Consider the following 17,426-nt stretch of genomic DNA (forward strand, 5'->3'; position numbering starts at 1 on the left):
TACTTAGCATAGGAAATACATATTTTGCTTTGATTTCATAGAAGTTAATTTCAGGCCCTCTTTTCATCAAAGGCAATTTCAGCTTTTCAGATGCTTGCTAATATTTACCTTAGAAAGGAAAAAATATATATATTTATATATATAGACTTGGAAGCCAATGCACTTCCCTTTTTTATGGGTTGCTTTATCAAATATTAAAGAATGAACAGAGAATACATTGTTTCAACAACTGAAACCCAGTAAGGGTGGAGTATTTGTTCAGACTTCAGCAGTTATACCTGCATCCAAGCTATCAAAGCCTCTGGAGTATCTTTTAAGGAATCTCTTTTGCTTTAAGCTGTGCATCAGTAGCTATCTTGGGTCAGTGAGAACCACACAAAGGAGGGTCTAGGTTTATGTCTACAATGTCAGGCTTCTATCAGATTTACACATTGGTGATGATGAATTTCATATGTTGGGCATCCGAATGGAGGCTACATGGGACTATGGGAAAGGCAGGGGAAATTCATCATCGCACAGCATTGTCAGACCGGATAAAAATGTGAAATCTTACCATAGGTTGTTTATTAGAAACACACCTACAATTTACATATACAAACAGAACAGTTTTCAGTAGAAGAAATGGGGGGGGGTATACCAGTCAAACATCATGCAAAAGATGTCAGACAAAATTAACTTTAAAGAAAAGAGCATTACTTGATATTATCCAAAAAGACAAAATTTAAAAATGAAGTAATGTAATGTTTCAAGTGTCTCCTGCGAGCTGGGATTCTTTTCATTTTTATACTATTTTGTAAAGGCAAATGGATTTTTGTGTGTGTGTACTTTCTAAGTGGAATTAATTCCTACCTAGTAAGTTAATAGCGCTTCTTGTCAGAAACAGTGATATTTCATATGAACTCTTTTACTTTAATTTAGATAATCAAGTTTCAGTGGTCCCACATCCTTTCTCCATTTTCAGCATATAAATTATCAACATTACTCAAAATCTCAGTTTCCCTCTGTTATGTAATATGCCAAGGTGGCATGGGCCCAAGGAATAAAATCTTATTCTAATTGCCTACATGTTTACAGGATTAGTAAATGCCATCAAATATTTAGGGATACTGTTTTGTAACAAATATAAACATTTATTTTATAGTACTGTGTTAAGCATTTTTTTAAAGAAAGAAAATAAACTTGGACATTGGATTAGCAACACCATTAGTCTAAGATAGCGAGCTGTTGCACTCTGTACTATTTCATGAGCCTAAGAATTTAGAATATTCTGACATGGCTTAAGCTGAGGGCTCCAGAGTTAGTTTTCTATTTTGTCACACAACAAATTAACAACCTGGGGTAATAACACAGTTTTGAGCACAAGGTAGTCAAAGCTGTGAGAGTCCGCTCCAAAGAACTACTGCCTTCACTGACTCTTGATAAAACAAATTTAAATGAATGCATCATCTCCAAATCCACTCCTTGGAGACATATGGTGATAAGAAGGATGAAGATGATGATGATGATTTTTTGTATCAGGGAAGACTCACAAGACTGCGGCAACACCAAGAGAATGAAACACCACTTTTGAAAAAAGGAATACCTAAAACATTAGCTATAACTTTTATCACCCTTACATTATATTTGTGAACTTCAGGACATTTTTGCTCAGAGTTGGTTCTATAAATCAAGTTTCCTAAGTTTCCTTTGTTTTTAGTGATGTTCCTTTTCACCTGCTGTTTATGTACACCAACAATGAGATGAGATTTAAGGAAGTTGTTTTTTCTTATTGCCCTGAGACCAACCTAGTGTAAATTTAGAGATACTTTCTAGATTTAGAAATGGTTAGAAGTAAACTATAAAGGCCTGGGAGTAAGAGCAACTATATTTCCTCCTTTCATTAAAAACAAATTTAAAATATTCATTTGGATTTTACTATAAAACTGTGCTAGTTAGTTTTATAGTAAAATACAATGCTAATACCAACTGTGGTAGTGATTTATTATAGATTTATAGAAAAATAAAAATGCTATTAAAGTTCTGCTATATTTACAATGCTACATTTATATACATGCACATATACCTCAATATTAATGATAAAATCTATAGTTTTAAAGAGGCACATTTCCTCCCACCCACCATCTCTGTATACTCACAACCATAAGATAAGTTTTCATAAGCAATGTTTAGATTTGTGAAGGAAAAAAGTGAATATTTCCAATACCTAACCTCTTTCCTTTCTTCCTTTCCAGCTTTGGGAGACACAAAAGCACACTGAATTTTATAAACAAAGTAAGATTTATAAGACCTGTGATCTATATTCACATATACCCAATGAGTTGGGTCATAGGCTGGAATAGGTCAGAAGAATTAGAGCAAAGTAATGTACTCGCATTGTAAAGCATTGAATAGAAGTGATCCTCTGCAGATGCACATAAACCCATGATATAAGAAACATGTTTCTTAAAAGTAGCATTTTAACTATCCTGTATAACCCTAAGAATGAATCACCAATGAATACTTTTCTTTTGATCATAATTAATCAATAAAGTCTCCCACCTAGCCCAAAACAACAACAACAACAACAACAACAACAACCCAAGATGGAAAATAATATAAGCTAGTGATTGTGAAACAAGAAGGAATTCAAGATACGTAAATATCTTGAATTTTAATACCCAAAGGCAATGAGTATAAGAGGATATCTGAACCTACCCATATTATTGAATACCTCTTAAAATTATGTAGCCCTGACTTCATGGGTACCTGAGACTTTGGCCTGCAAAAAGAAAGTACTTGAGCCATAGTCTTTTATAGCAGAAAAGCAAAAAAAGACACTTCCAAGTGGGTATCTGTATTCTAATTTGCCAATAGGACTTCTCCTCTGTGACTATTTATATTCTTAATTCTCAATCAAGCCTTAAAAAAAAAAAAAAATCAGTTCTCATTTTTTTGAAATTGCTGAGTGATTTAAAAGTTGCAGGATGTGAATACTAATATATCTGAAATGCTTATAAATAATCATCTTTTGGATAAAGGTAACAGCAGACAGTCTTCTAAGGACTTGTTTTGGTTTCAGGGCTTTGAAAAGAAAAGACTCTGGACAAGTAGGTCTTTCCACATCATTTTCTCAAGTTTACTTGACTATGAACCTTAGTCTGATAAGGCCCAGTACCTCTTCCTCATCAGTTTTATTCAGCAACATGGTGACAACATGGTTTCAAGGGTAATTTCCAATTACAACAGATCTGTCAATTTTGAGTCATTGAGACTATACAAAATTGGATTTGGCTTCTTTTCAAGTTTCACATTCATCACATAATCGGGATATGAAGCTTCCCATACACAGGAGGTAGCATCCAAAGGAAGGAATGTGCTTAAATAATACACACTACCCAATTTTACAGCTGTCCTTTTATATTCAAATGATATTAAGCACACTGTCATGTTAAATTGAAAACATCTTAGATCTAAAAATATACTGTTGAAACAAATGACATAGTGAGAAACAAGACCAAAATCTATTTTTATAAAATATAGTCTATAATTTTCAGATAAAAAATGCTTCATACAACCATACTTAGATATCTTCTAAATTATAATCTGAGATTTATATTTTTTAAAAGTTTTCTCCCTTGAATTTCAAATTTAGTATTTTTAGAGTTTAAATCTCTATACTGAATCTTTATGTTTTTCTTTAAAACTGAATCGAGCAAAAATATAATTCTAAAACAAAATTCCTGACTTCAAAGAAATGTGTCTTCAAATAACCTAGCCTTAAAACATTAGAACCAATTCCCTTAAAACTATACTTCGTATTTTTGACTGAGTATTAAGTAGAAAAATTCATGATTTGGACTTCATTTTTATTTTCTTCTGGTTTTTGTATCCCTTCATGCTATTTTGACATCACTATTACATTTTATCAAACCTTCTCTCAAAACAAGTTGCTCATTGTATATTGCTTTCAAGTATGTTATTGAAATATAACCTAAAGGAAGAGATTAAGCTTCTTGCTTCAATTTCCCTTATGCATCAGTGATAATTTCAACCATAACAGTTGCCAGATCTGTATTTTTTATTCTGGATTCCTAATTATATAGGACAACTGTGGGTAATTCAAGAGTGTTTCAGAATCACATACTGCCAAGATTCTGGAAAATGTCTTTTGCAAAACAGAATGTTAATGCTCTGGGGACTCTATTATATCCACACCAACATGTTCTGAATGAGAAGGTAAAGGGCTAGGTTCATCATAACTAATACTGTAATGCCACTATGGGCTGACACTGTCAGTCAACAAATACTGAGTACCTACTTTGTTTCAATTTTTAGTTACATAGATTTGTATATTGTAAATTTCTAAAGATAACTGGTATAAACTCAGGAGGATCAGTTTGATATATATTTAAATGTACGGTCTTGTACAGATCTTATGAAAGTACTACAGACCATGAATGTCTGTATCTAAATAATTAGAGGAAATAATGTTAGAATAGTCTAAAATGAAAATAATTCAATAGATGCTTTAGTTCTTAAATATCTCTTTATTTTAAACTGAACTATTGTAGGGAGCTATAAATAAGATCAACTTTTGGTCTGTTTCACAAAATAGCAAGTTTTATCATGTTATCATGCTTGATGCTTTAAAAACTCTTGACCTTATCCTCATCTGCAATGAAATATTTTGGTATATTAATTTCTTTCTGGCTAAATCAGTAGTAGCCAGTTGTAATAACCAGCACGTGCATACACAAAGATGACAATAAAATAAAAAGGCCCAATAAAAAGTGTGTTAAATGTGTTCATTACAGAGAGGTGGCCCAGAATGAAAGCCACGACTCCCTTTTCCATTTTATAAAATAGAGCACAAGTAGTATTTTGCAAGACTACAAACTTGTACCATTTTTTGGCAGAAGTAGGATATTCGTTCTTTATTTCTTTCTTCCTTTCTTTCCCTTTTCTTTCTTTTTTTCATAAGCATCTACAAACTCTAAAGGTAGGCAAATAAGAACTATGAGACCAGTGAATTACTTTAAGCTACTTCTGCTATGCTAATCAGGTGACAGAAATCTGGGTTTCATATTAGGAGCCCTTCTAAATGGTTTAATTCCTTTACAGCTACCATTAGCTGTCAACTTCACCGTGGATATTGTCCATGTGCACTTTGAGGTAGTCATTCCTTGTAAACTTCTTATGACAAAACTGGCATTCTGCCAGTGGACGATTGGGATTGTGAGTCATCTTGTGTCGGATCAGCATTTTCTTTAGGCTAAAAGCCAAGTCACAAACCTAGAAAAGACCCAAAGATACCAATCATATTATGCTGAAAAACCTGAAGATATGCCAATTTATCATTTATACAATGTACATTATGCATCGTCCTATTATCAAGTATGTACTGATGGGCACAAAAACAAAAATTGCTTGAAATAAATGGAATTTAACATCCCAACTAAAGGGTAAAGAAAATTAATTATAGTTCCCAAAAGCTGTTTGCATTTAATGTGTGTGTCCTTTATACCCCTCTGCTACTGTATTTAAATATGTCTAGAAATATAACTCCTTAGGAACAATGTTTTTCTTCTTGGAGTGTATTGACGATTTCATATTAAACATGTTAAACAAAAAGGCTAATGGCCCAGAGGGCATCGCTCCATATGATGTAAATAGCACAAGACATGTCTTACCAGTGATCCCTTCGATTTAGTCCCATTTATGAAGTAAAAGGTTAACATTGTTTTAAGCACCCTAACTGGAAGTTTTTTAACCCACAACTCTAATTCTTGATTTCTTATTACATACACTCATTTAACTAAGTCATCTAACATGTTTACTTCATATAAGCTCTGCCACATTGACACCTGGCCTAACAGACATTAACATTCCAATAAAAATATTAAATTACCACAGAAGATGTAAGGTCTTCCTGCATCAGTACTTTCTCACTTCTCCTGAGGCAGCTTCCTCTTACTGATTCCTCAGGGAAGCCTATATGATCTGTCTGCCAGAAGTCCTCTGTTAATTGCTTTCATAGTAGTTTTTACTTTTCCCTTTTAACACTTACCCTGAATGTAATTACTTATTACTGATTTTTTTTTTTTTAATCGCTTCCTTACTGGTCTAAGAAACATTAGGGTAAGAGTAGTCATTGCATAAATATTTGTTGACTTAAAAAAAGAAAGGTAGACAAGATGTTAGATAGATAGGTAAAAGTCTTATGAGCAATGTAAGTACATCAAAGGCTGTGGAATAATTCCAGAGATCGAAGAAGGTAACTATAGAGATTATTTTCAAGTAAAAGAAACTCTAAGTTTTCAAACAGCCTTACAAGTATAATCAAAATTTGTTATCATAAATAACACAGAATTATAATGTATCCTCTATTTTCTATTTCCCTGGTTCCTTCTCTAAGCCCCATGTAATGAACAATTAATGAACAATAGATACAAAATTCCTCACTGGCTTCCCACTGAAAGTAGATTCAAAATAAATTCCTTACCATGGTGAAAAGGCACATCAATTTGCTCTGCAACTTCACTTGCATCCCTTCTTTCTCACGATGCTCCAGCTCCACATGCCTTCTTACCTAATACCCAGACTCAGTTCCTTCCTACAGGCCATGATATAAACTGTTCCTGAGCCTGGATGTTCTCTTCCCTGTGGCTGACTCCTTCTCATCTTTTAGGTTACTTAGAGTTACTTTCTCAGAGAATTCTTCCTTAAATATTCTTTTATGCCTCACCCTTCTTTTTATTTATTTATTTGTTTGTTTGTTTATTTATTTATTTTTAGAAGATTTTATTTATTTATTTGACAGACAGATCACAAGTAGGCAGAGAGGCAGGCAGAGAGAGAAGAGGAAGCAGGCTCCCTGCCGAGCAGAGGGCCCGATATGGGGCTCGATCTCAGTACCCTGAGATCATGACCTGAGCCAAAGGCAAAGGCTTTAACCCACTGAGCCACCCAGGCGCCCGCCTTCTCCTTTTTAAAATTTTTCTCAGTCTTTATCACAGAATGCAATTAGGTATTTATTCAGGTTTATTTGTTCAATGTCTATACCCCACAGAAATGTGAGTTCTGTGAGCAGAGGGGACATAGTGTCTAGTTCACTGTCTCAGTTCAATGTTTGGCACAGGGACTAGGTTGAAGGGCTAACATCAGCTTTCATTATGTGCCAGGAACCACTCTTTGCAATTTATAAACACTAAATTGTGATAGCCTCACCTCACCCTTTTAGGCAGATATTAGTACTATGAACCTCATTTTACAGAAGGAAACTGACACAGTCACTTCAGTGTCTCAAGCTGGTTACCCAAGGTCACAGAACTAGGAAGTGGTTGCCAGGATTTAAACCCACGCAGTCTGGGTTCAGAGTTTTTACAACCCCAAGGACAGACTATTATTAAAGGCTCGAACTTCAAACAAAGATATGTGAGCTGACTGTACTTTTTCCATTTGCCTGGCTGACACCATTTTTAAAAAATAAAAACCTCTTTGAAAAAATAAAGGAGGTTCTCAGTTCAGCCCACCAGTGTATTGTGAGGGATATAAGTCAAGTTCACTTACATGGTCACCATAGGAAAATTGCAATAGCAGCAAGCTGAAGAAATGGAAAGGAAGTTGAGCAAGATCCTGAAGTCATTGATAATGGCTCTGAATTAAGGAATCCTAGAAGCTCCACATAGGAGCTGTGATGAGAACAACCCAATGGGTTTTTGAATGAGGGCCAGGTAGAGGATTAAGTATCAGCAGAGAGTAGCTGATATCACAGTTGTGAAAGTGACTTCCTACACATTAAAAGCTATGTTTTCATGAACTAAGAGAGTTCAAACTGATGTTCTGTATAAATCAAATGCAAGGACATTCATGGTCATTTTAAAATTATGGGAAAGCATGAAAGAATTCAAATAGTGCAACAGGAATGCTTCCTTTTCTTTATTTCCACTTTAAGTTCTTAGCCAACCCATCCACCTACTCCAAATTAGTATTAATTCACCTGTCAAAGAATAGGAAAATGTTTTTCTTTCTCTAGACTGGCAATAAACTGATTTTGTTTTAAAATGAAGTGAAACAACACATTTATCAAAGTACCTTGAGAGATAATATTAGAATTCTATACAAACATCTTCAGTTAATGTTTATCAATAATATAAATGTTCCCTGCCACTTCAGTTAGAAACAGAATGACAGAGAGTACTCTGTCCTGCCCTGTGGAATCCATAGTCTTAAAGAGAATATTTTTTGATGCCATGAACATATCACTAGGAGAAGGAACAGAAGAGAGGATAATCAAGTCTTCCTGGATGTATGGATGTTGTCATGTTATAAGGTAGGGAATGATATCCCAGGGAGAAGGAAGAGAACATGCAAAAGTACAGGGGTATAAGAAGCAAGACCTAGGTGCAGAGGTGAAAACACTACACTAAGGCTGAAGAAATAGATTATTGGAGCAACACATTGACATAAATAAGTAAGAGAAAAAACCTGAAAAAGAAGTTAGAGTTGAAGGCTGGAGCCAAACTCTGGAGATCCTGGTAATCATAATAAGACACTGGAAAGATCTTCTCCAAGTTGTGGGGATTCATTAAAGGATTCTGAATGGAGACTAAAACGAAAATATCATTTAGTACTAAGCTCAGAGTATGACACTGGAGTTAGCACGGCCAGTACTATGATTCTACTCTAAGCCAGAAATTACTTGGATATCAACTAAGATAGCACTTACTGTTTCATTGATTCATGCTTTTAAAAATATTCACTAAACGTTTCTTTATATGCCAGGCAATGTTCTAGGCGTGGGGACATGACAATGAACAAGAAAGAAAAAAGCTCTTTTGTCATAGAACTTACATAATAGATGATAAAAAATTAAACCAACAAACATATAATATTTCAGGTAGATGTAAGTGTCATGAAGGCAAAGAAGAATATGGTGTAAGGGTTAAGAAAGTAATGGAAATTAGGAAGAGAAGAATTTTAGCAGAGAATTGAAATAAGTACAGGAGAAGGTTATAAAGGCACCCAAGAAGGGTATCCCAGTCCAGGGAAGGAGCCAGAAAGAAAGAAAGAAAGAAAGGGGCCCACTTCATTGAAATATACTTAGTGTGTCTGAAAAACAGCAAGGAAGTGATGTGGCCAGAGTGAGGTGGATGGTGGTGGTGAAGTCAGAGGGGTAGGGGCAGAAAGGTGGGGGTGCAGGTCTGTAGGGACTTTCAGACCGTGGTAGAACTTCGGTTTTCACTCTAAATGGGAAGGACAGTCATTGGAGGGTTTGAGCAAAGGAGTGAAATATAATACATATGCAATCTATATCTAAAATATATAAAATGTGAATCAGGTTCTAGAAAGATCACTCTGTGTGGCAAGCTTAGGACAGACTGGGAGGAGCAAAGATCAAAGACAGATAAATTAAGGAACAACTGCATTACTGTAGGAGACTAAGATGTAGCTGGGGAGATGTCAAAAGTGTTCCGATTCTCAACTTATTTTAAATGTACAGCCAATCGGATTTGCTAGTGGATTGGAGGTCAGAGGTGAGAAAAAGAGGAGTGAAAGTGGCAATGAAAATTTAAAGAAGATAATAAGTTTGAAAAATATACAGAAGGAAAGATTGTCAGGAGTTGCCGGGAATGAATGTGAGAGCTAGTTAAGTTTGGACCCTAGAATCCTGACTTGGTCAGTTATAAGTGGTAGGGAAGAGGTAGGTCACTCAACTTCAGTGAGCCTCATTTGTTTCGCAGAGGTGGAAATAACACCTGGGTACTTCTGGGGTAGAGGGCAGATCAGTAAGAGTATATATAAACTAGATCACTGTGTCTTTCTCACAATAGAAGCTCAACTAGATGATGCTATTGGTCACAGCTTAGGGAAAAAATGTCTGGCACAAGCCTCAGAGCTTTGGTTTGGGTTAAATGGAGATGGTGGGACCCTCAGAAAGATGTACAGGTAAAGAGAACATGTTGAGTAGCTGAGAAGGCTGGGGAGATACTGATTTCAGTCTGAAATATAGGAGAGATGTCTTCCAGGCAGCTTCAAAGTATCTGCCTAGAGTTCAGAAGGGAAACCCAGGCAGGAGAAAGAGAGATTTGGAAGTCCTCACCCTAGGGATAGTAGCAAAGATATTAGAAGCTCAATACCTGTGGCACATTGGGGTTGCTGCACGACATGGAATCTAAGCCCCTTAGATACCATGACCTGGCATCTAAGGGGCTAGTGTTGATGAGTGAAGAGGCATTTGAGAAATATTATAAAGAACTGAGGTCAACATAAATCAGCTTTTTTCTTTACAGTTTTGCTCAAATGCTACTCAAATTTCCTACATGTTTGTGTTTTTTGTGTGTGTTTGTAAATCCTAATCAGGAAGTGTGAACAAAAACTAAAGAGGACTTTCCAGGAGGAGGAAGTGGTGCATGATACCACATGGGACAAAGGACAGAGATGCAGAAAAGCGTCACTGCTTCAGAAGACTCAGAGTTCATACAAATAAAATGCAGACTACTGACAGATAAGAGATTATTAAAATTTTAGTAATAATGATGAAGTCCCAGAACCTAGGTCAGGTTCGGTGGGGTGAGGTTCGGAGCCGATGGCTCTGAAAAAATTCTTAAGATGTCTCTGGTGCAAAAAGGTGGTTTATTAAAGCAGGGGGACAGGACCCATGGGCAGGCGGAGATGCAGCTGCCCCAGGTTGTGAGGGATGGCAGGTTATGTACCCTGCGGTTGGGGGAAGGTGAGGGGAACGAAGGTTTCAATGGAGTTTTCATATGCTAAAGAGGGCCTACAAGGTGCCAGGATATAGGAGGCCTAGGAGGCTTGATCAATGTTGTCTAGGCTAGTCATTAACATCAAGATAGTTGGGAGATTTTTGGTGGGATGTCACAATCCTGCTATCAAGCGTCATTGTTAGTGTGATTTAGGTTTAGAAGAGATTTAACTATATTTACATTTCCTTCTACCTCAGCCTCCTTCAGTTTTGTTTATGGTGGGGAGGGAGACCTAAGGGCTTGAGGAACTGAGATATTTGCCTCTGGAAATTGTGCTATTGATAAGGTAACTTCTTTGTTTGTAGATCTCTAGGACATTTGTAAACCAAGGGAGACTCCTGTCTTGCAGGATTGTGATCTATTTGTTTCTTATGGCGGTCAGAGGTGCCTGAGGGATGCTACACATTTACCGAGGGGGAGGTGCAAGGTGCCAGCTTTTGCTTTGTCTTCAGTCAGCCTCCTGCTCCCTCATCAATAAGAATTGACAAAAACCAGAATAAATTTTCAGTCAAGTAAGAAGGTGGATTTTACCCTATGGGTTGTGAGACACTGTCACAAAAAAGCGCATGATTAGGTTTACTTTGAGACAATCACACTGGGACATAAAAAGGATTTTAAGAGAATACTATGAACTGTATGCCAACAAGTTAGATGAAATGAACAAGTTCCTAGAAGAACACAAATAATCAAAACTGATTCCAGAAACAGAAAAACTCCAGAGACCAGTAACAAGTAAAAAGATTGTATAAAAAAACAAATAAACAAGCAAACAAACAAACAAAAAAACAACCAACCCACCCAACAAGAAAAAAACTTCCCAAAAGAAAAGTCTAGAACCAGAGAGTTTCACAGATAAATTCCACCAAAAATATAAAGATGGATTAACAATAATCCCCTCAAATTCTCCCAAATAACAAAGAAGAGGGAATACTTCCTAATTTAATTATTCTGTGAGGCCAGCATTACCTTAATACCACAGCCAGGCAAAAATATTACAAGAAAAAAAAACTATAGGCCAATTTCCCTTTTGAATATAGATGCAAAATCTTCAAACAAACAAAAAACCAAAAACCAAAAACTCTAACAGGCCATATTCAAAGTCATGACCAAACAGACTTATCTAGACTGCAACAGTTGATCAACATAAGAAAATCAAACAACGTAATACATGCTTTAATAATACAAAAGATTAAAAAAATTATCATCTCCGTTGATGAAGGAAAGCCTTTGACAAAATCCAACATCCTGTCTTGATAAAAATATTGAAAACTAGGAAAGACGGAAGCTTCTTCAACACGGTAAAGGGCATTTATAAAAAATTCACAGCCAACATCACATTGAATGATAAAAAACTAGAAGCTAATGCAAAAGAATGGACCCCTACTTCACACTACATTCAAAAAGCAAACAGATCAAAAACCTAAATGTAAGAGTTAAACTATCAAACTTAGAAAGAAACGGGAGAGTAACTCTTCATGACCTTGAAATTGACAAGTCTTAGATCTGTCACCAAAAGCATGTTGAGAAAAAGGAAAAAAAAACCAAAAAACCAAATAAATTGGATTTCAACATTGAAAAAATTTTTTTTAAGATTTTATTTTTTTTTAAAGTGATCTCTGCATCCAATGTAGGGCTCAAACTTAAAACCGCCAGATAGGAGCACCTGAGTGGCTCAGTGGGTTGGGCCTCTGCCTTTGGCTCGGGTCATGATCCCAGAGTCCTGGGATCGAGCCCCACATTGGGCTCTCTGCTCTGCGGGGGGCCTGCTTCCCCCCCCCCCCTCTGCCTGCCTCTCTGTCTACTTGTGATCTCTCTCTGTGTCAAATAATGAATAAAATCTTTAAAAAAAAAAACAAAAAACCCGCCAGATAAAGAGCTGCACGCTCTACCAACTGAGCCAGCTAGGCACCCCCAACATTGAAAAGTTTTGTGCATCAAAGGATATTATTAAAAAAGTGAAAGATAACGTATCTAGAAATGCAAAGAACACTTACACTCAGCAACAAAAAGACAAGTAACAAAATTTTAAAATGGGAAGACTTGAATAGATCTTTCTCCAGAGAAGATACAAATGCCAGCAAACAAGTATATAGAAAGATGCTCAATATTATTAATCCTTTAGGAACTTTAAATCAAAGCCACAATGAGATATCACTTCACATGCCCTAAGGAGACTATAATTTAAAAAAACAGAAAATTACAAGCGTTGACAAAGACGTGGAAAAACTGGTATTCTCAGGCATTGCTAATGGGAATATAAAATGGCGTAGCTACTATGAAAAACAATACAGAAGTTCCTTGAAAAATCGAACAGAATCACCTTTTGACACAGCAGTTCTACTCCTAGGTATATGGCCCAGAGGATTTAAAACAGGTACTTAAATACCTGTAGGCACATGTTCGTCTCAGAGCAATTCACAACAGCCAAAAGGGAGAAGCAACCCAAATGTGCATCAATTATGAATAAACAAATTGTGGTATATACATACAATGGAATATCATTCAGGGAGTGATGTACTGTTACAAGCTACAAAGTAGATAAACCCTGAAAACATTATGTTAAGTAAAAGAAGTCAGTCACCAAGGTCACATCCTATATGATTCACTTACATGAAATATCCATAAGAGGTCATCTATTGAAATGAAAGAAGATTGGTATTTGTCAGGGTCTGTGGAGAGCAGGGAATATCTCCTTAGTGGCTAGGGAATTTTATTTGGGGACATTGATGCCTGGGCACGAGATAGGGGTGATGGTGGCACAACATTGTCAATGTACTCAATACCAATGAGTTGTTCACTTTAAAGTTACTGATTTTATGTTATGTGAATTTTATCTCAATTTAAAAACATTACGTTGGCTGGGTGGAGAACACAGGGAGGGTGCAGGCTATGCACTGCTAGTGGGACTGGAAACTAAGAGGAAGTAATAGATTTGAGTGTTAATTAGGAAAAAGAAAGACGGGGAATGGGTGAGAAAGGATGACTTCTATCCAAAATGAGTAGGTTAAGAGGGTAAGCTTTTGGAACAAAGACAGCCTCTACTGAGCAGGCTGCATTTCAGGGAGGTTCTGGAGGCCCTCAATCTCTATTCGGTGGACCAGTTTGAGCCACAAATAAGAACCAGAGACTTTTGAAAAAAGGATAGAAATAGATGAGATAGAAGTAAATTGAAAAAAATAATGCTTGTAACATTACAGTTTTTTTGTTTTGTTTTGTTTTGTTTTTAGTAACATCATGGTCCCATTTACCTTAGGAAGTAGTTGACAAAAATATTGAACATAAAATGAAAGTTGAGTTGAATGTGATGGTAGGAAGGTGTCTGTATATCGTTAATATTTAATTTCTATGCCCCATCAGTTATTTGTATAGCTGTAGAATTAAGTAATCTAAACAGGTTTTGCCTATATGAAAATGTTTCCAATAAAAGCACTAATGAATTAAACCAATTGAAATTATAAAGTTGGGGCTGTACATCTGGTTCAGGATAGAGCTACATGTGTACATTTCCTTCTTTGCAAGTACTTCTTGCCTTAAAGAAGTTCACTGTTCATAGAGCTATTTTTATGAGTAGGCCCAACGGGAGTAACATTGTTGCCTTAACCTTACCACCAAAGTTTCATGGATGGACAAGGAAAACATCTTGCGTTTGTGAGTTTCCATTCATGTGGACTGCTTACACCATACTTGATCTGTTGGGATATGCCAATGGGACCAAGTCCTTGAGTTTCCCTCCACATTTAAAGAGAATTCTCTACTGTGCAATTTCACACACTACAACTTTAATGTTCCTTCTTCTACTGAGGTACATTAATGCTTTCTTGCTATTTTTGTGTTAGCAAAAAAAGCATCCAAGTGTTTTCCCTAAAGCCTTTGTCAATCTTCTGTTGGTTGTCAATCTTATACAGAATTGTGACACTGTTTATTGAGAAACCAATATTTTCCCTTAATTAGTTAACAACACTCAGATTCATTTTACTGACGGTGGTAGTATTTTTCCTTTCATAAATTGTGTAAACAACTGTGTTTATAATTTCACTTCAATTCAAATGTCATTAGCAGAAAATCTAAACAATTAGCAATATTATTGAAACAAAGGAGTTTGTTCATGTTTTAGAAATTGATGGTTAGGCTGTAATGAAATAAATAGTATCTATAACAAGTTGAATCTCTGATTTAAGTATCATGAACCTATCAAAGCTCTGGGTAGACACATGAAAGCTGCCTTGAATCATCACACACTTCTATCTTGAAAGAACAACTCAATTGCATTAAAAAAGAATGCAAGCATGCCTTAAAGAAAATCGGAGTTTATTTGCTGCCAGCAGACTAGGATGAACAAAACGACCCCATAGTGGTTACATGGATCATACAATCAAAACATACCAGCAGCGCAAGATCTCAACAGAAAGACCAGCCTGCAAAACATACACACACACACACACACACACTCATACATACACACATCATGTGCAGACACACACACACACACACACGTACTCTTCTAGCACATCTGTTCCTGGAGGACACTGGGGAAAGAAAAGAGAAACCAAACTCACGTCACACTGAAAAGGCTTTTCTCCAGTGTGCGTCCTCTTGTGCTCATCCAGGCCTCGCTTCTGGCTGAAGGCTTTGCTGCACTCTGAGCACTTGTATGGCTTCTCCTGCAGTCAATGGAAAGAGATCACCATGAATCTGAGTGAACTTAGAGCCTTCCCTACTAAGGTAAGCTGGCAGTGGGGTGGTATTTTATCTAGTTCTGTAGGGTGCCACAGCAAATCCAGAGGGGTATCATGAGTTATTTTAAATGCTTGTGAGGAACAGCACTGCTCCACCTCTGCTGGACAAACCGAACTACTTGCTCATGGCAGTTCACAGTTCCAGTATGAGACTGTAGCACATTTCTTTTAATTACATCATACCTTTGCAAGGCTGGGTTCTCAATGGTTGACATGATCTAACTACTAAAACAACTGAACTCTTAGGTTTTCTTCTGGTTTGGTGGGCCACAAAATTTCACTGAGATACTAAGGGCGTCATGGACCAAGAGAGTTTGCGACCCCTAAACTAGACGGTGCAAATTGTTCACTATCTCAGAGGCATTCCCGGGAATGAAACCTTCAGGATAACACTGTCATCAGATTTTAGGGGTAAGTTTAAGAAGATGTGAGAATGAGATATATATATATATATATATGTATATATTTATATATAATATATTTTTGATATTTATATATATATATTTTTGATTTTTCATCAAAAAATGAAATCTTGCCATTTGCAATGATGCAGATGGAATTAGAGGACATTATGGTAAGTGAAATCAGTCAATAAGAGAAAAGACAATTATCACATGATCTCACGGATATCAGGAATTTGAGAAACAAGACAGAGGATCATAGGGAAAAGGAGGGAAAAACGAAACAAGACAAAATCAGAGAGGGAGATAAACCATAAAAGACTCTTAATCTCAGGATTCCCCTATATTTTCTTACATGTTTTAGATTGATGATTTTCCCCCCTGTATTATCAGAGAAGTTACGTGCACTATTTCTCTTAGTGGTTATCCTTAACAATTCTACCATATACATTTAACACAATTTAAAATTTATCCTACTGAATAACAAGTCCTGAAGAATGCTACTGTCTTACATGTTACATGTAGCAGTATTTTATTTGTGTCTTGATTTTTAACCCCGATACAGAATCATTATTACTTTACATATCAATGTGGTTTAGATTTATATATGCTTAACAACTTCTTCACTTCTCATCCGTTCTTATCTGACTTTGAGAGGATCTGATGATGGTAAATTCTGTTTTTATTGGATCGAAAATGACTTTATTTCTCATTTTCTATTAAATGAAAGTCAGAAATCCAATTAGATGAATAACAGACTCTATTTTTCATGTCCCTTAACCATTTCATCTCTTTGTATTGTGCCATATGTAATTTCCTTAGATTTAGTTGATCAATTATCTTCAGGTATGAATAACTTATTAATAGTTTCATCTGAGTTTTTAATTTATATTATATTTTAAACTTTTGTAAATTATTTGATTCTTTTCAATTATGCTTAATTTTTGACAAAATCTTATTTTTTACTCATGTTTGCTTATGTCTATTTCAAAATATTCTAGACATTTGTATAATTTGCCTCATCTGATAAATTATTATCTTAAGTCTTTTGGAAATTTAATTCTGCTATTTGTGGTTTCTCCTGTCTCCTGCTCACGGCTCTTGTTTCCTCGGGTGTTTTTGGAATTTGGAATCATGGGCTCATGTCTGGTGGTCTTTATCTGTTAAAATTCTGTGACCCCTAGGTTGAGGGTAAGTCCCTCCAGAGAGCATTTGTGTTTGCTTCTGCCAGGCATTCTGGGATGCTATCAATCAAAGACCATTTTAAGTTTATTTCTTGCCTTAGGGTTTTCTGGTCAGGGAAGCATTTTAAGTCTGAACTCTAAACACACTTAAGGGAAAGACTGTGGTTACAAACTCTAAGGAGAACTCTTTCTCTAGCCAGCAATTACTCTGAGATAATTAAATGTACAAAGCACCTCCATTTGCCAAGGTAGATTATTTCCAGTTCCTGATTTCATTTCGAGTATCATTTTCCTAGGTCCCAACACTGTGGTGGGATGTGGTTCCATCTTCGCCCTATAACCTAAGCCCAGAGCTTGCTT

At 36.1% G+C, this 17,426-nt stretch overlaps 1 protein-coding gene across 1 annotated transcript in view; it reads right to left on the reverse strand.

Annotated features, from left to right (window-relative positions):
* Positions 1-3,102: 3,102 nt before the first annotated feature.
* PRDM5 (PR/SET domain 5) overlaps positions 3,103-17,426 on the reverse strand; it is a 219,983-nt gene continuing 205,659 nt past the window's right edge. Inside the window, exons 15-16 of the mRNA XM_059377917.1 lie at positions 15,302-15,406; positions 3,103-5,271 (exon numbers count right to left, since the gene is read on the reverse strand). Of these exons, the coding sequence (XP_059233900.1) occupies positions 5,107-5,271; positions 15,302-15,406 (270 nt within the window). The 3' untranslated portion in view covers positions 3,103-5,106. The remainder of the gene's footprint in view (positions 5,272-15,301; positions 15,407-17,426) is intronic.

Source organism: Mustela nigripes, chromosome 1 (assembly GCF_022355385.1).
Source record: "Mustela nigripes isolate SB6536 chromosome 1, MUSNIG.SB6536, whole genome shotgun sequence".
NCBI lineage: Eukaryota > Metazoa > Chordata > Mammalia > Carnivora > Mustelidae > Mustela > Mustela nigripes.